At 57.9% G+C, this 16,887-nt stretch overlaps 2 protein-coding genes across 12 annotated transcripts in view; one reads left to right on the forward strand and one right to left on the reverse strand.

The window, feature by feature from the left end:
* The first annotated feature begins 1,692 nt into the window (after positions 1 to 1,692).
* Positions 1,693 to 9,682, forward strand: TGIF2 (TGFB induced factor homeobox 2). 2 transcript variants are annotated; one of them, XM_042801285.1, is made up of 3 exons: positions 1,693 to 1,784; positions 3,184 to 3,422; positions 6,884 to 9,682. In XM_042801285.1, the coding sequence occupies exons 2-3, from the start codon at positions 3,219 to 3,221 to the stop codon at positions 7,460 to 7,462; spliced, it is 783 nt and encodes a 260-aa protein (XP_042657219.1). In that variant the 5' UTR covers positions 1,693 to 1,784; positions 3,184 to 3,218; the 3' UTR covers positions 7,463 to 9,682. The 2 variants fall into 2 exon arrangements, with proteins under 2 accessions (XP_042657219.1, XP_042657218.1); XM_042801284.1 differs by lacking the exon at positions 1,693 to 1,784 and adding an exon at positions 1,897 to 2,088.
* A 2,979-nt stretch (positions 9,683 to 12,661) lies between these two features.
* DLGAP4 (DLG associated protein 4) overlaps positions 12,662 to 16,887 on the reverse strand; it is a 184,164-nt gene continuing 179,938 nt past the window's right edge. For 9 of the 10 annotated variants that reach the window (XM_032992985.2, XM_032992989.2, XM_032992988.2 and 6 more), the window contains 2 exons: positions 15,875 to 16,027; positions 12,662 to 15,143 (listed from right to left, as the gene is read on the reverse strand). In XM_032992985.2, the coding sequence (XP_032848876.1) occupies positions 14,928 to 15,143; positions 15,875 to 16,027 (369 nt within the window). In that variant the 3' untranslated portion in view covers positions 12,662 to 14,927. Of the gene's footprint in view, positions 15,155 to 15,874; positions 16,028 to 16,887 lie in introns of all 10 variants that reach the window. The other variant, XM_032992991.2, reaches the window with a different exon arrangement.

Consider the following 16,887-nt stretch of genomic DNA (forward strand, 5'->3'; position numbering starts at 1 on the left):
CACTCAGGACATTAAAGATTTAGCAGCAACTAAACAAATGCTTTAAGGAATTCTCTTTTTGCTATTTAATCCTTTATCGCACCATGCAATCTACTTTAAACGGATCAAAAACCTACCATGAAAGAAGTTTTTTTGCAGCTTTTCTCAATACCTGGACAGATAACCATCTTTTTCCCTGCAAGCAGAAAAGAGGAGAGGGAGAGGAGCTGCAGCACAGCCTGCAAGGGTGGTGGAGCCTGGGAGGGGAGAGCTGCCTCAAGCCTGCCTCCTGCACCAGCGTGCCGTCAAATACCTGCTGCAAACAAGCTCTGCGTGAAGAAAGATGGAGCAGGACTCAGTGACCCTTGGGGCTGCTGTGCCCCACAAGCACACGGGTCCCTGGGGGGATGCACACATGCATGCTGTGCTTGGCTGGGCAAGGATGAGCGCGGATATCCCAAAGAGGCAGGACGGACAGCCCAAAGAGGACATCCCCAAGAGGGGGGTCTCTCTGCTGGCACCCCTCTGGGCTGGCCACCGGACAGGGTCATCCTGGCTTCCCGTGGCAGCGCTTTCTTTCTCCATCACAGGAGCTGGAAGGGATCAGTCTGTGTTTCTCACCACACTGACCACACAGCCCAGAGGGTGCCTGATCCACGGGATGTGGCACCACTGCTCAGAGCAACTCTTCTCTCTGGGGTTCCCACCGCGGAAGGTTACCACCCCAGGGTGGACACGCTGGTCGTGTCCCCTTCTGGGCTTGGCACTGCTCACCTGCCTGTCCTGACCACCTGGCAGAGGGTGAAGGTGTGTCCCAGCCCCACGTCATGGAGAGGCATGGAGCACATAGTAGGGAAATCCTGCGGGAGCCATACCCTGGACCAGCAGCGTGCTTGCGCATAAACGGAGCAATTTGGTCTCCAAAACTCAGAAGGTGACCTTGGGCTCTGCTATTGCAGTGGAGAGGCGCAGGGAGAGCGGTGGCAGCCCAGTAAACGCCTCGCCAGCCCATCAGCAACGAGCATGGCAAAGGTCCCACCTGGTGCCCCCTCCATCACCATCCTGGCTTGGAGGCACACTCCGCTTTCATGGGAGCGGTGAGGCGCTGAGGTTCCGATTTCCCATTTAATAAGCCAAAAAGCCACCAAACAAACCAGGGGTGGTGCTGCAGGGTGGTCTGAAGTCCCTGGGGGTGTCACCCACACCCGCCCCAGCAGCTTCTGTTCCTAGGCCTGGCCCTGCAGCCAGTGCCTGCCTGTCCCCTGCCTGCAGACACCAGTGACCCCTTAGCGCTCAGTTACAGGATTCACCCTCCACAGCGCCAGGGGGGGGAAGGAGCTTGTGCGATGCTTTGTGGGGGTGCCCCTGAGTGGGTGCCCGCGGGTGGGTGTCCTTGGGTGGGCGCCTCTGCGCGGGTGTTAGGGCATGAGTGCCCCCGGGGCTGGGGTGGCCCCCGGGGCTGGGGTGGCCCCGGGGCTGGGGTGCCCCCGGGGCTGGGGTGGCCCCCGGGGTTGGGGTGGCCCCCGGGGCTGGGGTGGCCCCCGGGGTTGGGGTGCCCCCGGGGCTGGGGTGGCCCCCGGGGTTGGGGTGGCCCCCGGGGCTGGGGTGCCCCCGGGGCTGGGGTGCCCCCGGGGTTGGGGTGCCGGGGTGCAGCTCCGCGGAGCGGGGGGGTGACGGCGGCGTTTCCGCAGCCCGTGGGGCCGGGGGGGGGGCCTCCCTCCCGCCGGGCACCGTGGCCGGGAGCGGGGGCAGAGCCGCATCCCCCGCCGCGGGGCCGCAGCGGGCGGGGGAGCCGCCGCCGCCAGGTACCGGCCCGGGGGTCGGCGGGGCGGGGGCTCGGGTGCCCGCTGGCCGGTGCCGCGGCGGTGACAGCCGGGGGCGGGCGGGCCGGGGCCGGGGGCGGGGGGCCCGGCCGAGAGTTCCTGCCTCCTCGGGAACAAAGGGAACTCTGTCTCGGCATCTGTCACCGCCGCCCACCCAAAACTTTTCGCTGCGCCTCGGCCGCTCGCCCCGCCGCCGCGGGAGGGTCCCGCCGCACCCCCGCCACCGGAGCGGCGACCCCGGCGCGGCCCATGCAAGGGCCGAGGCGGCGGCGGCGGCGGCCCGGGGGTAAGAGCGCAGCCGGGGCGGGCGGCAAACATGGAGTCCCGGGCGGGTGCGGGCGCGGCGGGCCGGGCCGAGCCGAGCCGGGCCGAGCCGAGCCGGGCCGAGCCGGGCCGAGCCCGGCCGGGCCGGGGGGTGCGGGGGGGCGCGGAGCGGAGCGCGGCCCCGCCGCCTTTGTGCGGGCCGGGCCGGGCCGGGAGCCGCCCCCGGCATGAAAAGTTTGTGGGAGTCGCGGGCGGGCGCGCTCGGGTGGGTTTTGTTCTCTTTCCGCGTCGTTTCTAACTTGGCCAGGGCTGTTGGTTTGGCCGGGACTATTTTGGGGCCGGTTTCTGCCGTTCGCGGGGGGTGCGGGGTTTGGGGCCGCGGGCGAGTTTCCAGCTTCTCTTTCTTTCTCCTTCGCCTCCCCGGGCGGCGGCGGGGGGGGGCCGGGGCTCGCCGCTTCCCCCTGGCTTTGTGTCGGCGGCGAGCGGGGGCCCCGGCGCCGCGCTACCTGTTGCGGGCGGGGGGCGGCGGGGCCCGGGCCGCCCCCCCGCCCAGCCCCCGGCCCCTGACAGCAGCGCAGCGCGGGGAAGTCGCCCCCGCCGCCCCCCCCCTCCATCCCCGCCGCACAATGACCCCGCGTGGTTCCTCCTCCCCGGAGCAACTCCGACTTTGCAACCCCGGCCTTTTTTCTCCTGCTGAGATTTTTTTTTTTTATTCCCCCCCCCCCCCCCCCCAAAAAAAAAAAAATTTCTTGATTTTTTTTTCCTTGCCCGCTGCGAGCGGCTCCCCCTGAACCCCGCTTGCGTGCGCTGGGCTCACGCCTGTACAGTCTCCGCAGACCTCCAGGGGCTCTGTTTAGGCAAACCGAAGTGCCGTGGGGTGGGCTGTTGTCTCTGCCGGTGCCTGTAGCTTCTCCTCCCCCGGGGGGGCCTCTGCCTCTGGGTTAGCCCCCCCCCCCCCGCCCCAGAACGGGTGAGGAGGGGGTGAGCTGCCCCCCACCTTCGGGGCGGTGGGGAGGGTGTCTGGGGCTGCGTCTGTCCGCCCCCCCCCCCCCCCCCCCCCCCCCCCCCCCCGTCAGGACGCTGCCTGATGCCTGCTCTTTGGTTTCCACCTTGCCAGGCTTTAACCAGGAGAGATCTGCGGGCAGTTCCACCATGTCGGATAGCGACCTCGGGGAGGACGACAGCGCCACATCCCCGGACCCCTCACAGTCCAACAAGAGGAAGAGAAGGGGCAATCTCCCCAAGGAGTCCGTGAAGATCCTCCGGGACTGGCTGTATGAGCACCGCTTCAATGCCTACCCTTCCGAGCAGGAGAAGCTCAGCCTCTCGGGGCAGACCAGCCTCTCTGTGCTGCAGGTAGGAGCCAGCCCCTCACACGCTGGGGACGCTACTGGGTCCTCTGCCACGGTGCTTGGGACGGGCTGGACCGGGAGAAACCCCTCGAAGATCCCAAAGGACTTGGCACGCTGGAACCACCTGCCTCCGAAGGGCAGCGAGGAGGCAAGGGAGGGAACGGCGCAGAAGCGCAGCCGCTTGCACATGGGCGGCTGCTTTCTGAGGGAGGCCTGAGCCCCAGAGACCAGTTTTATGGTCGTGCTGGAGCAGAGCTTTTTGGTGGCCAGAAGACAAAGGGAGTTGAGATGGGGACAAACTAAGCAATACTCTTTTTAGTAAAAGCTGCCACAGGTGCGAGGGTTTCAGGGGGGTGCTGCTTTATCCTGTTCCCCCGGGCACCCCCCAGTAAGGGGGCCAGGGCTGCCAGCCCCCTGCACACAGACAGAAGCTGAGCTGGGCTTTGACCACAGGTGGGCCATTAGCAGCACGGAGTACTGGCTGGCCCACCTGGCCCCAGTTACGCCAGTTGCATTAAGGGGAGTCTAGCCCAGCTGAGGGCTTCTGGACAGGAGTAACCCTGTCCTGCTCCTGGTTGTGAGCTGATGTTTTCCATGTGGTGCTGTGATGGCTACCTAGCCAGGAGCCCTGGCTAGTAGTGGGGGTGAGCAGTGCTTTTCTTTCCAGCTTTGACTTTCACCCTGCCTGCTGTTAGGGTAGTAAGGAGAACCTGCCTGCAGCTGAAGGCCGGCAGCTTCCAGAAAGGGGAACCCCTGTGTGCCCAGGGCCCTGTCCCCCCTCTCTCAGCCTGGCAGGGTGGGAGATGAATGGGGGGGCTTTGCTTTGCTTTGTTTCTGGGGGCACAGCAGGGTGGGCAGCAGCTCTTGTGCGCAGGGGAGCAGGCAGGGGCTAGCGGGTTTGCAGCTGAGCTTCCCTCCTTGGGGCTTCTGCATCTCTAGCTCCTTTCTCTGTGGCTCAGCTCAGTCCTGGGCAGCCATTCCGGCTGTGGCCCAGACACTGGTGTGTGGGCAGTGACTGGCTGGTTTCCTTCTTACTGGCCAACAAGGCAAACTTTCTTTCTCATTTTAATGTATTTCCTTAAATGCTGTCTGTGCAACAGATTTGTGTCTGGTCAGCTACTCCGAGGGGAGGTGCGTGGTCCTGGGAGGACTCGAGTCAGAGTGATGAGGGGAGCAGCAATGGGTTGGGGTTCTGGGCATCTGGGTTTGTCCTGGACTGGGGTTGGCCTGGTGGTACCTGGCACGTGGGGATTTATCTCAGCGTTTGTGGCAGTGGGACCAGCAGGTGCCCGGCTCTCCGTGTGCTGGGAGGCAAGGAGGGTGCTGGCAGGCACTTGGGCTTGTGTTGAGGGGTGACCTTGCCGTGTGCCGGCCGTTGTCTGCCCCGTGGGACCCCCTGCAGCCAGTGTGTGTCTGGTGAGGAGGCCGCCCCTGTGCCCCCCGGGCAGGGGGCCCCAGCCTGGTGGCACTTCCCAGGGACAGCTGAGGGCTGTCACTGGGGTCGCTGTCAGTCTGAGGTGATGCAACAGGATGCTGTGGGGGCTGCTCCATCTGATAAGAAGCCTGTTGGGATGGAGGTTTGGGACACTGCAGGGGTTTGGGGCTGCAGGGTTCAATCCGTCAGTGCTGATCCAACCCTTCCAGGAGCCTCTCGAGCACAGGGCTCTGCTGCACTCCCTGGCTGAACATCCCCCGGTTATTTATTTGTGCGTGCCCCTGCCCGGTCCAGTGGCCTGGGGAGCTGGAGCCAGGTGCCAGAGATTGGGAGTGCAGCAACCCTGGGTCTCCAGGGAGATCGGGAAGCCGTGTGTTGCCCTTGCAGAAAGTTGGGAGGTAAGAAAGCGGTACCTGCTCCTGGCGAGGCTTCCTGGACAACAGCAGGTTTCCAAGCCCGTGTGGCCTCCCGTGGAGATGGGCTTTTCCTCCCTGCAGAGGGGATGAAGCTCTGCTGCTGGTGGTGGGGACACATGCTGCCCACAGTCCAGCGTGCACTGGTGGTGGGGCCAAGTGATGGCCAAGTTTTAAAAAAAAAAAAAAAAACCAAACCACACCAAAAAAAGCTGCTCGGCTCAAAGCTGAGGCATATCCCAGCTCCCTGGTCGGGTGATGCTGTGTGGTGTCCTTTGGTGTCACTGGTGGTTGTGTGTGCCTGTCTGTGCCACGTTCACTACAGGGAGTTGAATGCTGGAAAGGGACCAGCATGGTTTTGGGGGGCTTCTCAGTGCTGTGGAGTTGATTGGGCTTTTTGTTGGGAGTTAAGCCCTCTGGGAGTTACAGGGGTTGACGGCTGTGGGATCACAAGATCATGTCAAAGGGACCTGGATAAGGCTTGCAACCAAGTGTGTTTGGAAGGGAAAAGAGGGTGAGACTGTTGTATTTAAAGGGTGTTAAATGCCAAATATTGTCTTAAAGACAAAAAAAGGACAACTGAGATCTTGCTGCAATTGAAGTTGTGGTAAGGTCTCTCTCCCTGGGGGAAATACTTCACGTAGCTGTTGATTTAGGAAAGATCAGTCATTTTTTTTCCCCCCTGATTTATTTTCTTCTAATTGTTTTCTAGGAAGAAAGCAGTTATTTTCATGTAGCGTTTTATATAAAGATGCTGAAACAATACATGGCTGAGACTAAATACATGGTCACTGTGTTTCTGGAGGGCTTCCAGAGGTGTAGCCGCAGAGCTCTCGCTCTTTGGTGTGCCGATGTTTGGAAGAGCCTCTAAAGTTAGCTGTAACCTCACTGGTTGGCAGGAGGCACGGGAAGGCGTTGATGCACTGCCACGATCCCTGTGTTAGGCGGTGGGGGTGCTGCAGCCCTGCGAGCTTACGGTTTTTAGGGTTTTCCATCCATGCTGCTGTTGGTCTGCAGTCAGCTGCCGGGACTTTTGGAGCCGGTGCGTGGGGACGGTGCTGAGCCCGTCCCTCTCCAGGGAGCAGGCAGCACCGCTGGAGAGCCGCTGCAGCTCCAGTGGCTCTGTGCAGCCTTGCTCTGGCTTGCGGGGCGGCTCAGCCCCAAAGCTGCCCAGGCTCTGCTCGTTGAGTGTGTCCGCGTGGTGAGCAGGCACCGGTGGTGCCATGGGGGGCTGGCACCCGTGCGCAGTCCCTGCCAGGGTGGGCTGGCGGGGCTGAGCGGGAGGGAGCGTTGCACCGCGGGCAGCCGGGACGGGGGTGCAGGGAGGAAGGGGCTGCTCCAGGCAGGCGGTGCCAGGCAGGAAGCAGCCGGCGTTGGGGTTTCCGTAGGTGGCTGGGCAACCCCTGCCAGGAGTAGCTCTGCCTCTCCGGAGCCCCACGGGAAGGAGTTGTGGGGCTTGGCGGGGGCGTGGGGGGGGAGACCTGTGGTGGCTGGGGTGTGCAGGAGCTGCTTGCTGGGGCTTCTGCCGGCTTGGCTTCAGGCTGCTGCCCCACAGCCAGCCCCAGGCACGCGTGGCAGCCCCGGGGCTGACGGCACTGCCTCCCTCTCTCCTCCCAGATCTGCAACTGGTTCATCAATGCCAGGAGGCGGCTGCTCCCCGACATGCTGCGCAAGGATGGGAAGGACCCCAACCAGTTCACCATCTCCCGCCGAGGGGGCAAAGCTGGTGACATGGCCCTGCCGCGGGGGGCTGCTGCTGGCTCTGGGGTGCTGGTGGTCCCTCCCGTGACGGCCGCAGGGGCCTCCAAGGTGCTGTCGATGTCTGTGTGCCCGCAGGTACTGTGCCACCCTGCCCAGGCGCTGGGCAGCAACCTGACGGTGGTGAGCGCCCACAGCCCCGACTGGGAGAAGCCCCCCGGCCCACAGCGAGTGGAGCCGGACCCCAAAGCACCGCTGGGTGCCACTGGCAGCACCATGACCTTACTGGCCCGGGCTGAGGCAGCCAGCCCCACCAGTGGACTCTTCAACACGCCACCCCCCACGCCCCCAGAGCTCTTTGGTGACGACTTCAGCAGCTTCCAGCTGCTGGTGGAGGTGGCACTGCAGAAGGCGGCTGAGCTGGAGTCGCAGCGGCAGGGTGGGCAGCTGCCCCTCTCGCCCCAGACTGAGCCCCCAGGAGCCTCCATCTCCAAATAGCCCTCTGGGCCAGGTCCCGCAGGGTGCCCTTCCTCGGGGGGTGCCTGACCCTCCCAGCCTCCTACCACCCATCTGCTCGCACCCCCGGACCAGCTCATCTCAGAAGCGGACTCCCGCCTTCCGGGCGCACTCCGGTCTCTCTGTCAGCAAAGCGGGGAGAGGAAGGACTGTCCCATCCTGCCGTCTTCTCGCTGGGGAGGTGCCCCCACCTGCCGCCCTCGTCACGGAGGACAGTGCCCTGGGCGCACGGGAGGACGCGGCCGCTGCGGTCTGGCCATCGCGGAAAGACCTCTGCCGCGTTTCTGACCTCTCCCTGCCGTGACTGACGGTTACTGCGGAGCCCCCTTGGAAAACCTGCTGACTTCTTTTTCTCTCTCCTGTAAACAAGGGTCCAGCCAACACCATTTCTTCAGGGAGAGAAAGAGAGAATTTATTTTTTTGAAAGTTGGTGTCTGTTTTAAGGACTATGGATGAAAAGATTTTTTTTTTTAACCCAAATCTCCGATCTCTTACCCCCCCTCCCTTTTTTTTTTTATTTTTCCTTTTGTTTGTGGAGGGCCTTTCTGGTACCTTGTGCTGACTAGGAGCTTTGCCCAGGGAAGGGCAAAGGACAGATGAACTGGAAACCTGAAGTCTGTGGCATTTTTTTGGATGGAAAACCTGGGGCAGTCCTCTTCTGCTTTAGGGTGTTATGGATGCTGCCAGCAGAAATCTCTATGGTGCTGTTTAGCAATTTTTTGTTGAACCATTTTTCCCTTTAATTGTGATTTATTATATGATTTTTTTTTTTTCTTTTATGAGCATTTCCACAACTTTCCCGTGTTTCTCTTGAGTTCCTGCTGAATATGTGCACATTGTGTCCCAGAACAGAGAGCGTGTTGCAGAGGCTGGGAGATGCTCACAGCAGGCTGCTGCTGGGGGTGGATGCAAAGCTGAGACTGTGAAATTCTGTATCCAATTTATGTTTTTTTTTTTGTTTGTTTGTTTTTTTTTTTTGTTTTGTTTTGTTTTGTTTTTTTGTTTTGTTTTTTTAAAAAAAAACATTTGGAAAGAGGTGTGTTTTGGGCATGGGCATGTGTGCTCTTCTGCAAGTGCAGCGCTCACAGCCTGCAGACCACGGTTCCTGGAAAGCAGAGTTGTCTCATCAGCCAAGTGCTGATGAACTGCCCTGGGAACGCGGAGGGATCAGTCCCGTTGCTCCCTTGTCCCCTCCCTCCTGCTCTTGCTCTGCAGGGCTGAGCGCGGCCGTGCCTGGCTGTGCGGTGCTGGTGACCTCTAGTGACAAGCTTGTGTCTGCTGGGAGCTGGCTGGGCCCCCCCCAGCCTGGTCTGGTGGGGGTCTGGGGGCTCCAGGGCAGTTCCTGGCTGGGCATCGCTTGCTGTCACTGAGCGGGAGCCTGGGTGCTGGGACTGAGATACTGCTGTTTCACTGTAAAATGTAAGTTAAATAGCGATACGTACGCACCTATGTTATCTATCCTGAGAAACACTAATCCTAGGTAATTAGCCTGTTTATTAAGTTGCATGACTAGAGATAATAATGTCCACGGGATCTGGTGCTCTGCAGAGGTTGGAGCCAGCAGCGCTGGGGGAGCAGCACGCTGCGGGATGATGGGGCAGGGAAGGGAGAAGCACTGATTTTGGGGACTGGTGTTCCCCCTGCCCCACCTCACCCTTCGGAGAGAAGGTGGCAGGGGAGTTGGGGTGCTGGCAGGGGCTGCAGGGGGGCTCGCCAGTTGGGGGTTGTGTTGGCCCCAGCTCTGGCACCACCCGGCTGGGCAGACTGCACGACTTTGCGTGGATGCTCATCATGTGGCTGGGAACATCCCCCTCCTCATCACCCCCAGCTCCATTTCATGTCCAGCCTTTGCCCTCTGCCTCCTTTCTGGGGGAAACCCTGAATTTTAGGACTCCCTCCCTTATTTCTAGGTAGCCCTTTGCCCTGTCACCACCTGCAGTTCTGTTTCCTCCCCCAGGGGATGGAGAGGCTTTTTGATCTCCTCCCTTTATTTTGCCCCAGTGAAACCAAAGTGGTTTCCTCCCGCAGGGCAGGAGTGCCACAGCTGTGCCTGCGCCATGGACTGGTGTTGCTGCCCTAGGGATGGACCAGAAAGAGTGGGGAGAGCAGGGATTATTGGAATGAAATTTATGGAGCAAAAGAACTACTGTAAATATATTTCTGTTTGTTCTTCTATTGTCAAATAAAAGTTTTTTAGTTGTTTGGTTTTTGTTTGTTTTGTTTTTAAATATGAGCTCTGTGTGAGAGTGGACTATGGCATTTGAGGGTGGGTCACTTGCTCCTCCCTCACCACCAGCTCTCACCTCCTGACACTCAGCCAAAGCAGCTTGAGAGCTGTGAGGAACGTTGCTGGGTGTGGAAAAAATGGGCCCAGTGCCTGGCATGGGCCTGCACTAACCCACGGTCGTTTGGTCTGATGTTACGATGTGTTCACGTCCCACAGCGTTTGATCCTAGTGTCTAGGAGCCAGAAAGCGTTTGGCAGCAGCAGAGCTGATGCGTTTGTATCTTCTCTCTTCCAGGCCAGCACTGGAAAAGTGAGAGAGCATCACTGCTAGCCCCTTGGCAAAGAAAAAAAAGGAAGGGCTCTGCTGCACCCAGTCTCCTGGGTCAGGAACCCTGGGAGGTGGGCAGGGGTCTTGCAGAGCTCTTCCTAGAGCAGCAGCCCTGGGCAGCCTTGCTCGGCCGCGGAGGGCAGGGGCACGGACCCAAGGGCTGCTGCAGTGCTGGCGCGGCAAGGCTGGGCTCAGAGCTGCTGTGCTGGCCCCGGTGCTGCCCTGGGGCTGGGCCACCCTCCGGCATGCCCTCGGGGTGCGCGCTCTGTTATTTCATCTGCTAGTGTCTTCCACGTACGCCGTCTCAGGGTTACAGCGTCTGTGCCAGCTTGATGCCCTGCATCCCCTCAGCTCTTCTATGTGCTAGCAGGGGCTGGGGAGGGGGCTAGCACCAGTTCAAGCCCTTTGCAGCCCCCTGGCCCCCGGCTTCCTGAGGTGTAGGGTGACCCCAGGGTGTCTGCCCCCTCCCTGGCACTGCGCGGGGGCTGTGGAAGGATGGCGGCACCCAGCCGCCAGGGAAACCCCACGGCAACTCTGGTAACAAGAATAGCAACAGGGCATCCCCCCGGGGTTGCTGACACTTTGTGGGTGAGGAATGTGGGCTGGGGGGGCTGGAGCCAGGACTTGGGCAGGGCAGGGGACTGCCGGCTCAACTGGTGGGTGGTGGTCTATACAGCAACGGGGGGGGGGGGGGGGGGGGGGGGGGGGCAGGGCCGGGTAAAACAGAGCCGGTGCCCACCCCCAGCTCTGCCTGCCCTTCCTGTGGCCTCAAGTAGCACCTGGAGGGGTCCTGAGCTACACAGGGGTGCCTTTGCCCCAGCCAGGCCCTGGGGACCAGCAGTGGCCTCCACGGGGCCAGCGGCCCCCAGTGGGGCTCAGGCACACGCTGCCACGGGGGGGCTGTGGCAGATGTTTCCTGCAGGCACAGGGAGAGTGCCCGGGGCGGGGGGGCTGCCGGCACCCTCGCCCTCCGGCACAGGGCCGAGCAACCTCACCCGGGGTGGGACACGGCTCCGCGTCCCCCCCGCGCCGCCTCCGAGGGCAGCAGCGGGGATGTGCGCTCCGGGGGTGTGGGGGTGTCCTGCCAACAGCCCACCACCAGCCCTGCAGCCCCTGCTCCTCCTGCCCTGGGCGTGCTCAGGCAGAGCCCTGAGCACAGGAAAGCCTCCTCCTCAACGCGACGCTTCCATATTTCTCATGGCAGAGCCAACACTGCCCCGAAAACACCCGTGTGGGGATAAGGCTTTGGGAGACCCTCCCTGGCTGCTGCGTACCCCACTGCTGGGGCGAGGAGGCAGTGCCGGGCATCATGCTGCGCCCCTAAAACAGTGCAGCGGGAGGGTGAGTTCACGCAGCACAAGGGTCCCCGAGCCCCCAGGGACGCCTGGGCAGCAGCAGCCCCCGACCGCCCCCCCCCCTTCCTGCTGCGCTCCTGGACAGTGCGGGGAGCGGCTCCCCTGGCGCTGCTCCTCAGGGCCTGCACCAGCCCGGCTTCACGCCGGTCCCCGCCGGTGTCGGTGCTGCCTGGGGTGCCGGACCCGCGCGAAGGGCGCTGAGGCGGTGCGGCGGGACCCCCGCGGAACGGGACGCGGGGGAGAAGCGGCGCGGGCAGCGGACCCGCAGCGTGGGCCCGCCGGGTCCTCCGCTGAGGCGGGGCCAGCGCCAGCGAACCACGGGCGCCCGGAGGCGCCGGGCACGGGCGGCCCCGTCCCTCCCAGCACAGACCAGTGCCGGGGCCCTCGCCCCACGCCCACGGGGGGACACCCCCCCCCCGCCCCGCTCCATTTGGGGGCGGGGCATATTCCGGCCCCGCCCCCTCCCCGCACTCCCAGCGCCCATTCGCCCCAGAAATCCCACGGCCTGTTGTGATTGGCTGGCGGGACCACCGCTTTACCCAGAGTACCCTCGGCACCTGAGGCCCACCCCCTACGCGCACAGGGGGCGGCCATTTTGTTTCACCCACCATTTTATAGAAGGGAGCAGCCATTTTGTAAAACGTCACACGGCTCTGTGATTGGCTGACGGCCATTCCTTCACACCATCACACCTACGTGTTCTCAGGCAGCCCCGTGATTGGATGCTTGCTTCCTTTGGACCCAGAATTGCTCAGATATGAAAATACAGGCATTTATATACATGTATAGATCGCATATAGATATAGTTATTTATATACATATGTGTGTAAAGATGTATTTTTCAGATATGTATTTCTATATTTGTATACATATGTATATATTTCAATAGACATTTGCACATTTATAAAGCTGTAGAGATTATACAGTCATAAATCCACAGGTATAAAATAGATAAAAAATAGAGGAAGGGCCCTGGGGTCTTCGGGGCAAACGACTGAAGGAAGGGAGTGAGGGGAGAGGGTGGTCCTACCAGCCAATCACCACAGACCACATGACTGAGAGGGTGGGGCTTCCTGGGCAGGTGGCCTATGAGGCTGCAGGAGGGGTGGGACTGACCGCCCCCCACCCCCTGGCGCATCCGCCATCTTGCTTTGAGGGTCAACACGGCTCCAGCTTCGAGCTTCGCCCCCGCTGCCGGGCCGCACCCCATTACAAACCAGTGACCCAGACCGCTGCGGCAAACAAAGGGGCAACAGAAACTGCAGGCAGTTATAAATTCAGACTGCATTTGTTTTATTATTTTTTTATGGTAAGCCAGCCAGCTGTCCTTGCTGCTGTTAAGTTCTTCTCCTCCAAGGTGGCAGGAAACAAAATGAGTCAGGCAGGCAGGCACAGGCACGCACCGCTGCTACCCAGCCTCACCCCAGAGCCCCACGCACACCTCCGCCGCTGCACCCCTGCCCTGGCCGCCCCAGGGCCCACGGCCAGCACCGGGCCACGGAGGAAGAGCGATCCGGGCCCAGGGGACTGAAGAGCATGTGGCAGCTCCCCGAGACCGCCAGCCCCAGAGACAGCAACGTTCCAGGCCAGCTCCCCCACAGCAGCCTCAGCCACTTTTGGAAAAGTACATAAAAAAAGAAGTTACCATTTCTTGGTGTTCCCGATTTCAATGCTAGAGATACCTAAACCCACATCTTTACAGTCCTCCCCAAAAACCTGACAGTGCAACCCAACAAGTCAGTGTCTCTACCCACAAAGATCAAGACCAGTGCTGAATTGGAGTGACATTATGGCTAAGCTTTGATGGCAATCTAATTCCGTATTTGAGAAGTTACGGTAGGTGGGCTGAAATCTTTAAGAGCACCTATGCATGGACAACACTGGACAGTATACAAGGGTCACTCAGACAGCATTCAGAATTTCACTTTTATTTATTTTTTGCCTTCTGGATCACCAACACCCTCACTGAAACTTCTCTAGGATTCTACCCCCACCCCCATGAAAGTAGCACATAATCTCCCAACTCATTCAAGCAAGTGAAGCTAAAAAAAAAAAAAAAAAAATCCCCAGCAAGATCACTCAAGATGGGGCCAAATGCTTATTTGCAGGGGGTGGCAAAGAATTTGGTGGTGGCGGTTCTGGCTTCAAGAAACCAGACTGAAAAGGAGACTTACAAAGGGGAAAATGGGCTAAAAAATATTTAGCAATCCTTCCTCTACCCAGAGAGCAGGGAGATAAGGAAAAAATAGTCATCTGATTACACACAGGGTATATATTTTTACACACACTTTTACACACATCTAGATATAGTACATGTAAAAATATATGCTATACATACGCCCATTCTCACCAAGGTGGTTTTAGTACACCATCTGCACTGTGCGTATGGGCATGTATACGTGTGTATGAATTAAATGTACAGGTACTACTAAGTGTATATGTGCATATGTACACATACAGGCAGGCAGCCTACCACCAGCCACCTGTGCCTTCCTCTTTGTACAAAACCCAGTCCTCCCACCCTGAAATACCATTACTCTTTCCCAGCCCTCCTCTCCCTTCCCCAGCCCACTTTGAAACAGGTCCCTCAGTGTAGCAGCTTCTTTCTCAACAAGCAACTCAAGAAAAATAATTTTGTAAAGGGAAGAGGAGAAAAAACAAAGTGAAGCATGTGTGGATCATGCCTGTAGTTGCTCTGTGGTCCTGCAGCTCCCCTCCTGTGCCTGGAGTGGGCACTGCTCTTGGGATCAGCCAGCCAGGCGCTGTCCCTTCACCCCTTTTGCCAGCTTATTGCACATTTACTTCTGGGCTACATTGTGACAACTCTGCATTACATTCCACAGACCCTACCATCCTCTCACTTCAAAAAAACAGAGGAATACAAACCCACTGCCCTATCCCTGCCCACCCATCCTTCCCCCACCCCAATATCCCCATCAAAAGGAAAACAAAAAAAAAAACAAAAACAAAACCCAAGAAAGGCTGCTTGCTAGCAGAGTGCAATAGTAGTACACACTGAATGGGTGTTCTCTTCGGGACCTCTGTGGAAGAGAGGTTATTTCTAACACAGTAAACAAAGCCATGCAAAGGGTGGGAGAAAGGAAGCGGGAGGAGGAAGAAATAAAGAATGAGAAAGAACAACAGAACTGAGGAGGAGGAAGAACACAGCATGGCAAGTGCTCAAGGCTTCATGTTTTCTTGTCCTCTTCTTGTAAACAAGCTAGTAATTCTCATTAGACAGAATGAGTAAAAAGACTGAAGTTCCAAGTCGAGGGGCTGGAGTTTCCACGAGTCTGTTCAGTCCATTCAGCAACACCACAGCCAGTGAGAAAACAAGGGGTATTTTTTTCTTTTTTTTTTTTTTTTTTTTTTCAAAATCTTCATTACTTAAAGCTGAGAAAAAAGCCAACTCAGGAGCCCTTTTCAAGGATGGCTCGTTGTCTCTAGACTGAATAAATCACACTAGTTTAGAGAGAACCCTTTTTTTCCTTTTTAATGACTTATAAAAACCACGCGGTTCCTTCCTCTGCCCCTTTGCTCAAAGGCGGGTCTGTGCCTCGGGTACGTAGATCTCGATGCTATCTGCGCTCTCCGTGGCCGAGTTCTGTCGGACAGAGGCAGCCCGCTTGGCTGCCATAAGACGCTTGCGAGCTTCCTGGCGCTGCTTGTCTGAATCGGAGACTTTGTCCCGGTTCAGTTGGGATTTGGACTTGGCTGGCTTCTTTGGCACTGGAGGGGGTGGTTTTTTCTCTTCCTTTAGGGAGACAGTAAGGAAAAACCCAAACATAAAATAAAAATGCACATACAGAAGCTTGCTCTTTGATATGGTGGGGACTCTTACGGCATAAACAGTGAGATCGAGTGTCAGCTAAAAGAAGCAGCAGTTCTTGAGCAAGACACCCATCAAAATCAGCTTCCCTAATGTCTAGAAATGTGCCATTTTGCATTTCATGGTACAGAGCTTGCAGACTATGTCTGGCCCAGCTATAGGTCAGAGCACAGCACAGGCAGCATGAAGACTGAACGTGATCTGAAACAGCAAAATTTTAGTATGTCACCCTGCCCAGAGCCATAGTGCTCCCCTTCCTACCCTCATGTCTAGTCAGGCAGGCTGGCCCAGGGATGCAGCCCGTGCTGTGTTTTCAAAAGGTTCAAATAGGTGGTTTTTATACTATTCAGGCACCAGGAATACTTAAAACCTATTCATACAGTGCTTGCAACACTAGAGGCCTCTGTATCACTGCTTTAAACATACACCACCATTCATCACTGGTCTCTGTTGCAACAGTTTTTCCCCCTTGTACTAAATGGTCTCCACTATTACTCAGAAAGAATGGTCTCAGTGCATTACAAGGTTGTGAGATTACACTGCACAAGTGCAAGATGGTAAAAGCCCTAGAGCTCTTCCGTTTTCAGACAGAAATATATCTCAGACACCCAAAATGTCCCCGAGATGCTCCATCCACTCAACTGCCCCACACTCACCTTTCTCTCCGGTGTCTCTGCCAATTGCCAGCTATTAGCTTTCAGGTGGTACAGCTCATCAAACTTCATGCTGATGTCTTCAATGGACAACTGCAGGAGATCCCAAAACCCAGCTAGGTCCTGGGCTGTGGGTCTGGGATTGGCATTAGGGTTCTAGAAGGGAAGGCATTAGAAGTCTTTTAGAAAGCATATACCCTCCTGACAAGCAGAGCAATCTGCAGAGCTTATATATTCACCTCTTATAAGTCTACCTGCCTGACAACTGAAATGACAAGAACCCAGAGGAGACACCACAGCCCTAAATATGCAGACACACCATGCCACCTTTTACAGTCAAAACTATTTCTGCAAAGATCAGGAAGCAGAGATCCTGATTGTATTTCTCCTATAGGAACCTGAAGAAGAATCCTGAAAGACACTGTGTGGCAGAAAGCAATAGCTCCCATTCTCCCCAAAGCTTGCCCAGCTAGCCCTAGTCCCACAGCAGGAACCTCCGGCTGAAGGTCCCCAGCACGTGATTCAGAGCTAGAACACTGGTTTCTGACACAGAGATCCTGATTTCAGGGTGGGTAATAGTGGAAATGGACACAACACAATGCAAAGCACAGCTCTGACACCCAGAGAACTTGCACACCAGTGTACAGCAATCCAAAGTCGCCAATATATTTCACTTTGCTACATCTCTCTCTCTCTCCCTCCCCCAACCAATCTGAAAGTATCAGTATTTCTCAGGTTAGGTTGAAAATATTTCCATAGCTTAAGTTTCTTCCAAGAACAGAATTTTCCCAGTTCTGAAAGATCTGAACTGCCACGATAGGCCTGGATTGCCTCTGGAAAGCATGGGATCAGATCTGAGCAACTCAGCACAAAGTGTCAAAGGGAGACCTCAGCACAAAGCTCTGCTGAAAGCCTGGCAGCTAGTGGTGTTGCTGCTAACCTCAGCTGTGATTAGTCAGAGATCAGCAAGCAGATGCTCAGCACTTCACCCTCTCCTCCTTCCCAAATTGCCTTTT

The sequence above is a fragment of the Tyto alba genome, unplaced genomic scaffold (genome assembly GCF_018691265.1).
Source record: "Tyto alba isolate M040663 unplaced genomic scaffold, T.alba_DEE_v4.0 Super-Scaffold_33, whole genome shotgun sequence".
NCBI lineage: Eukaryota > Metazoa > Chordata > Aves > Strigiformes > Tytonidae > Tyto > Tyto alba.

What these genes read in the sequence shown, in the direction of transcription:
- TGIF2 (XM_042801284.1), top strand. Translation starts at nt 2,052, where the DNA reads ATGCAAGGGCCGAGGCGGCGGCGGCGGCGGCCCGGGG. An exon ending in GCGGCGGCGGCGGCCCGGGG is followed by an intron (nt 2,089 to 3,183) that starts GTAAGAGCGCAG and finishes CCACCTTGCCAG; the next exon opens with GCTTTAACCAGGAGAGATCT. An exon ending in CCAGCCTCTCTGTGCTGCAG is followed by an intron (nt 3,423 to 6,883) that starts GTAGGAGCCAGC and finishes CTCTCCTCCCAG; the next exon opens with ATCTGCAACTGGTTCATCAA.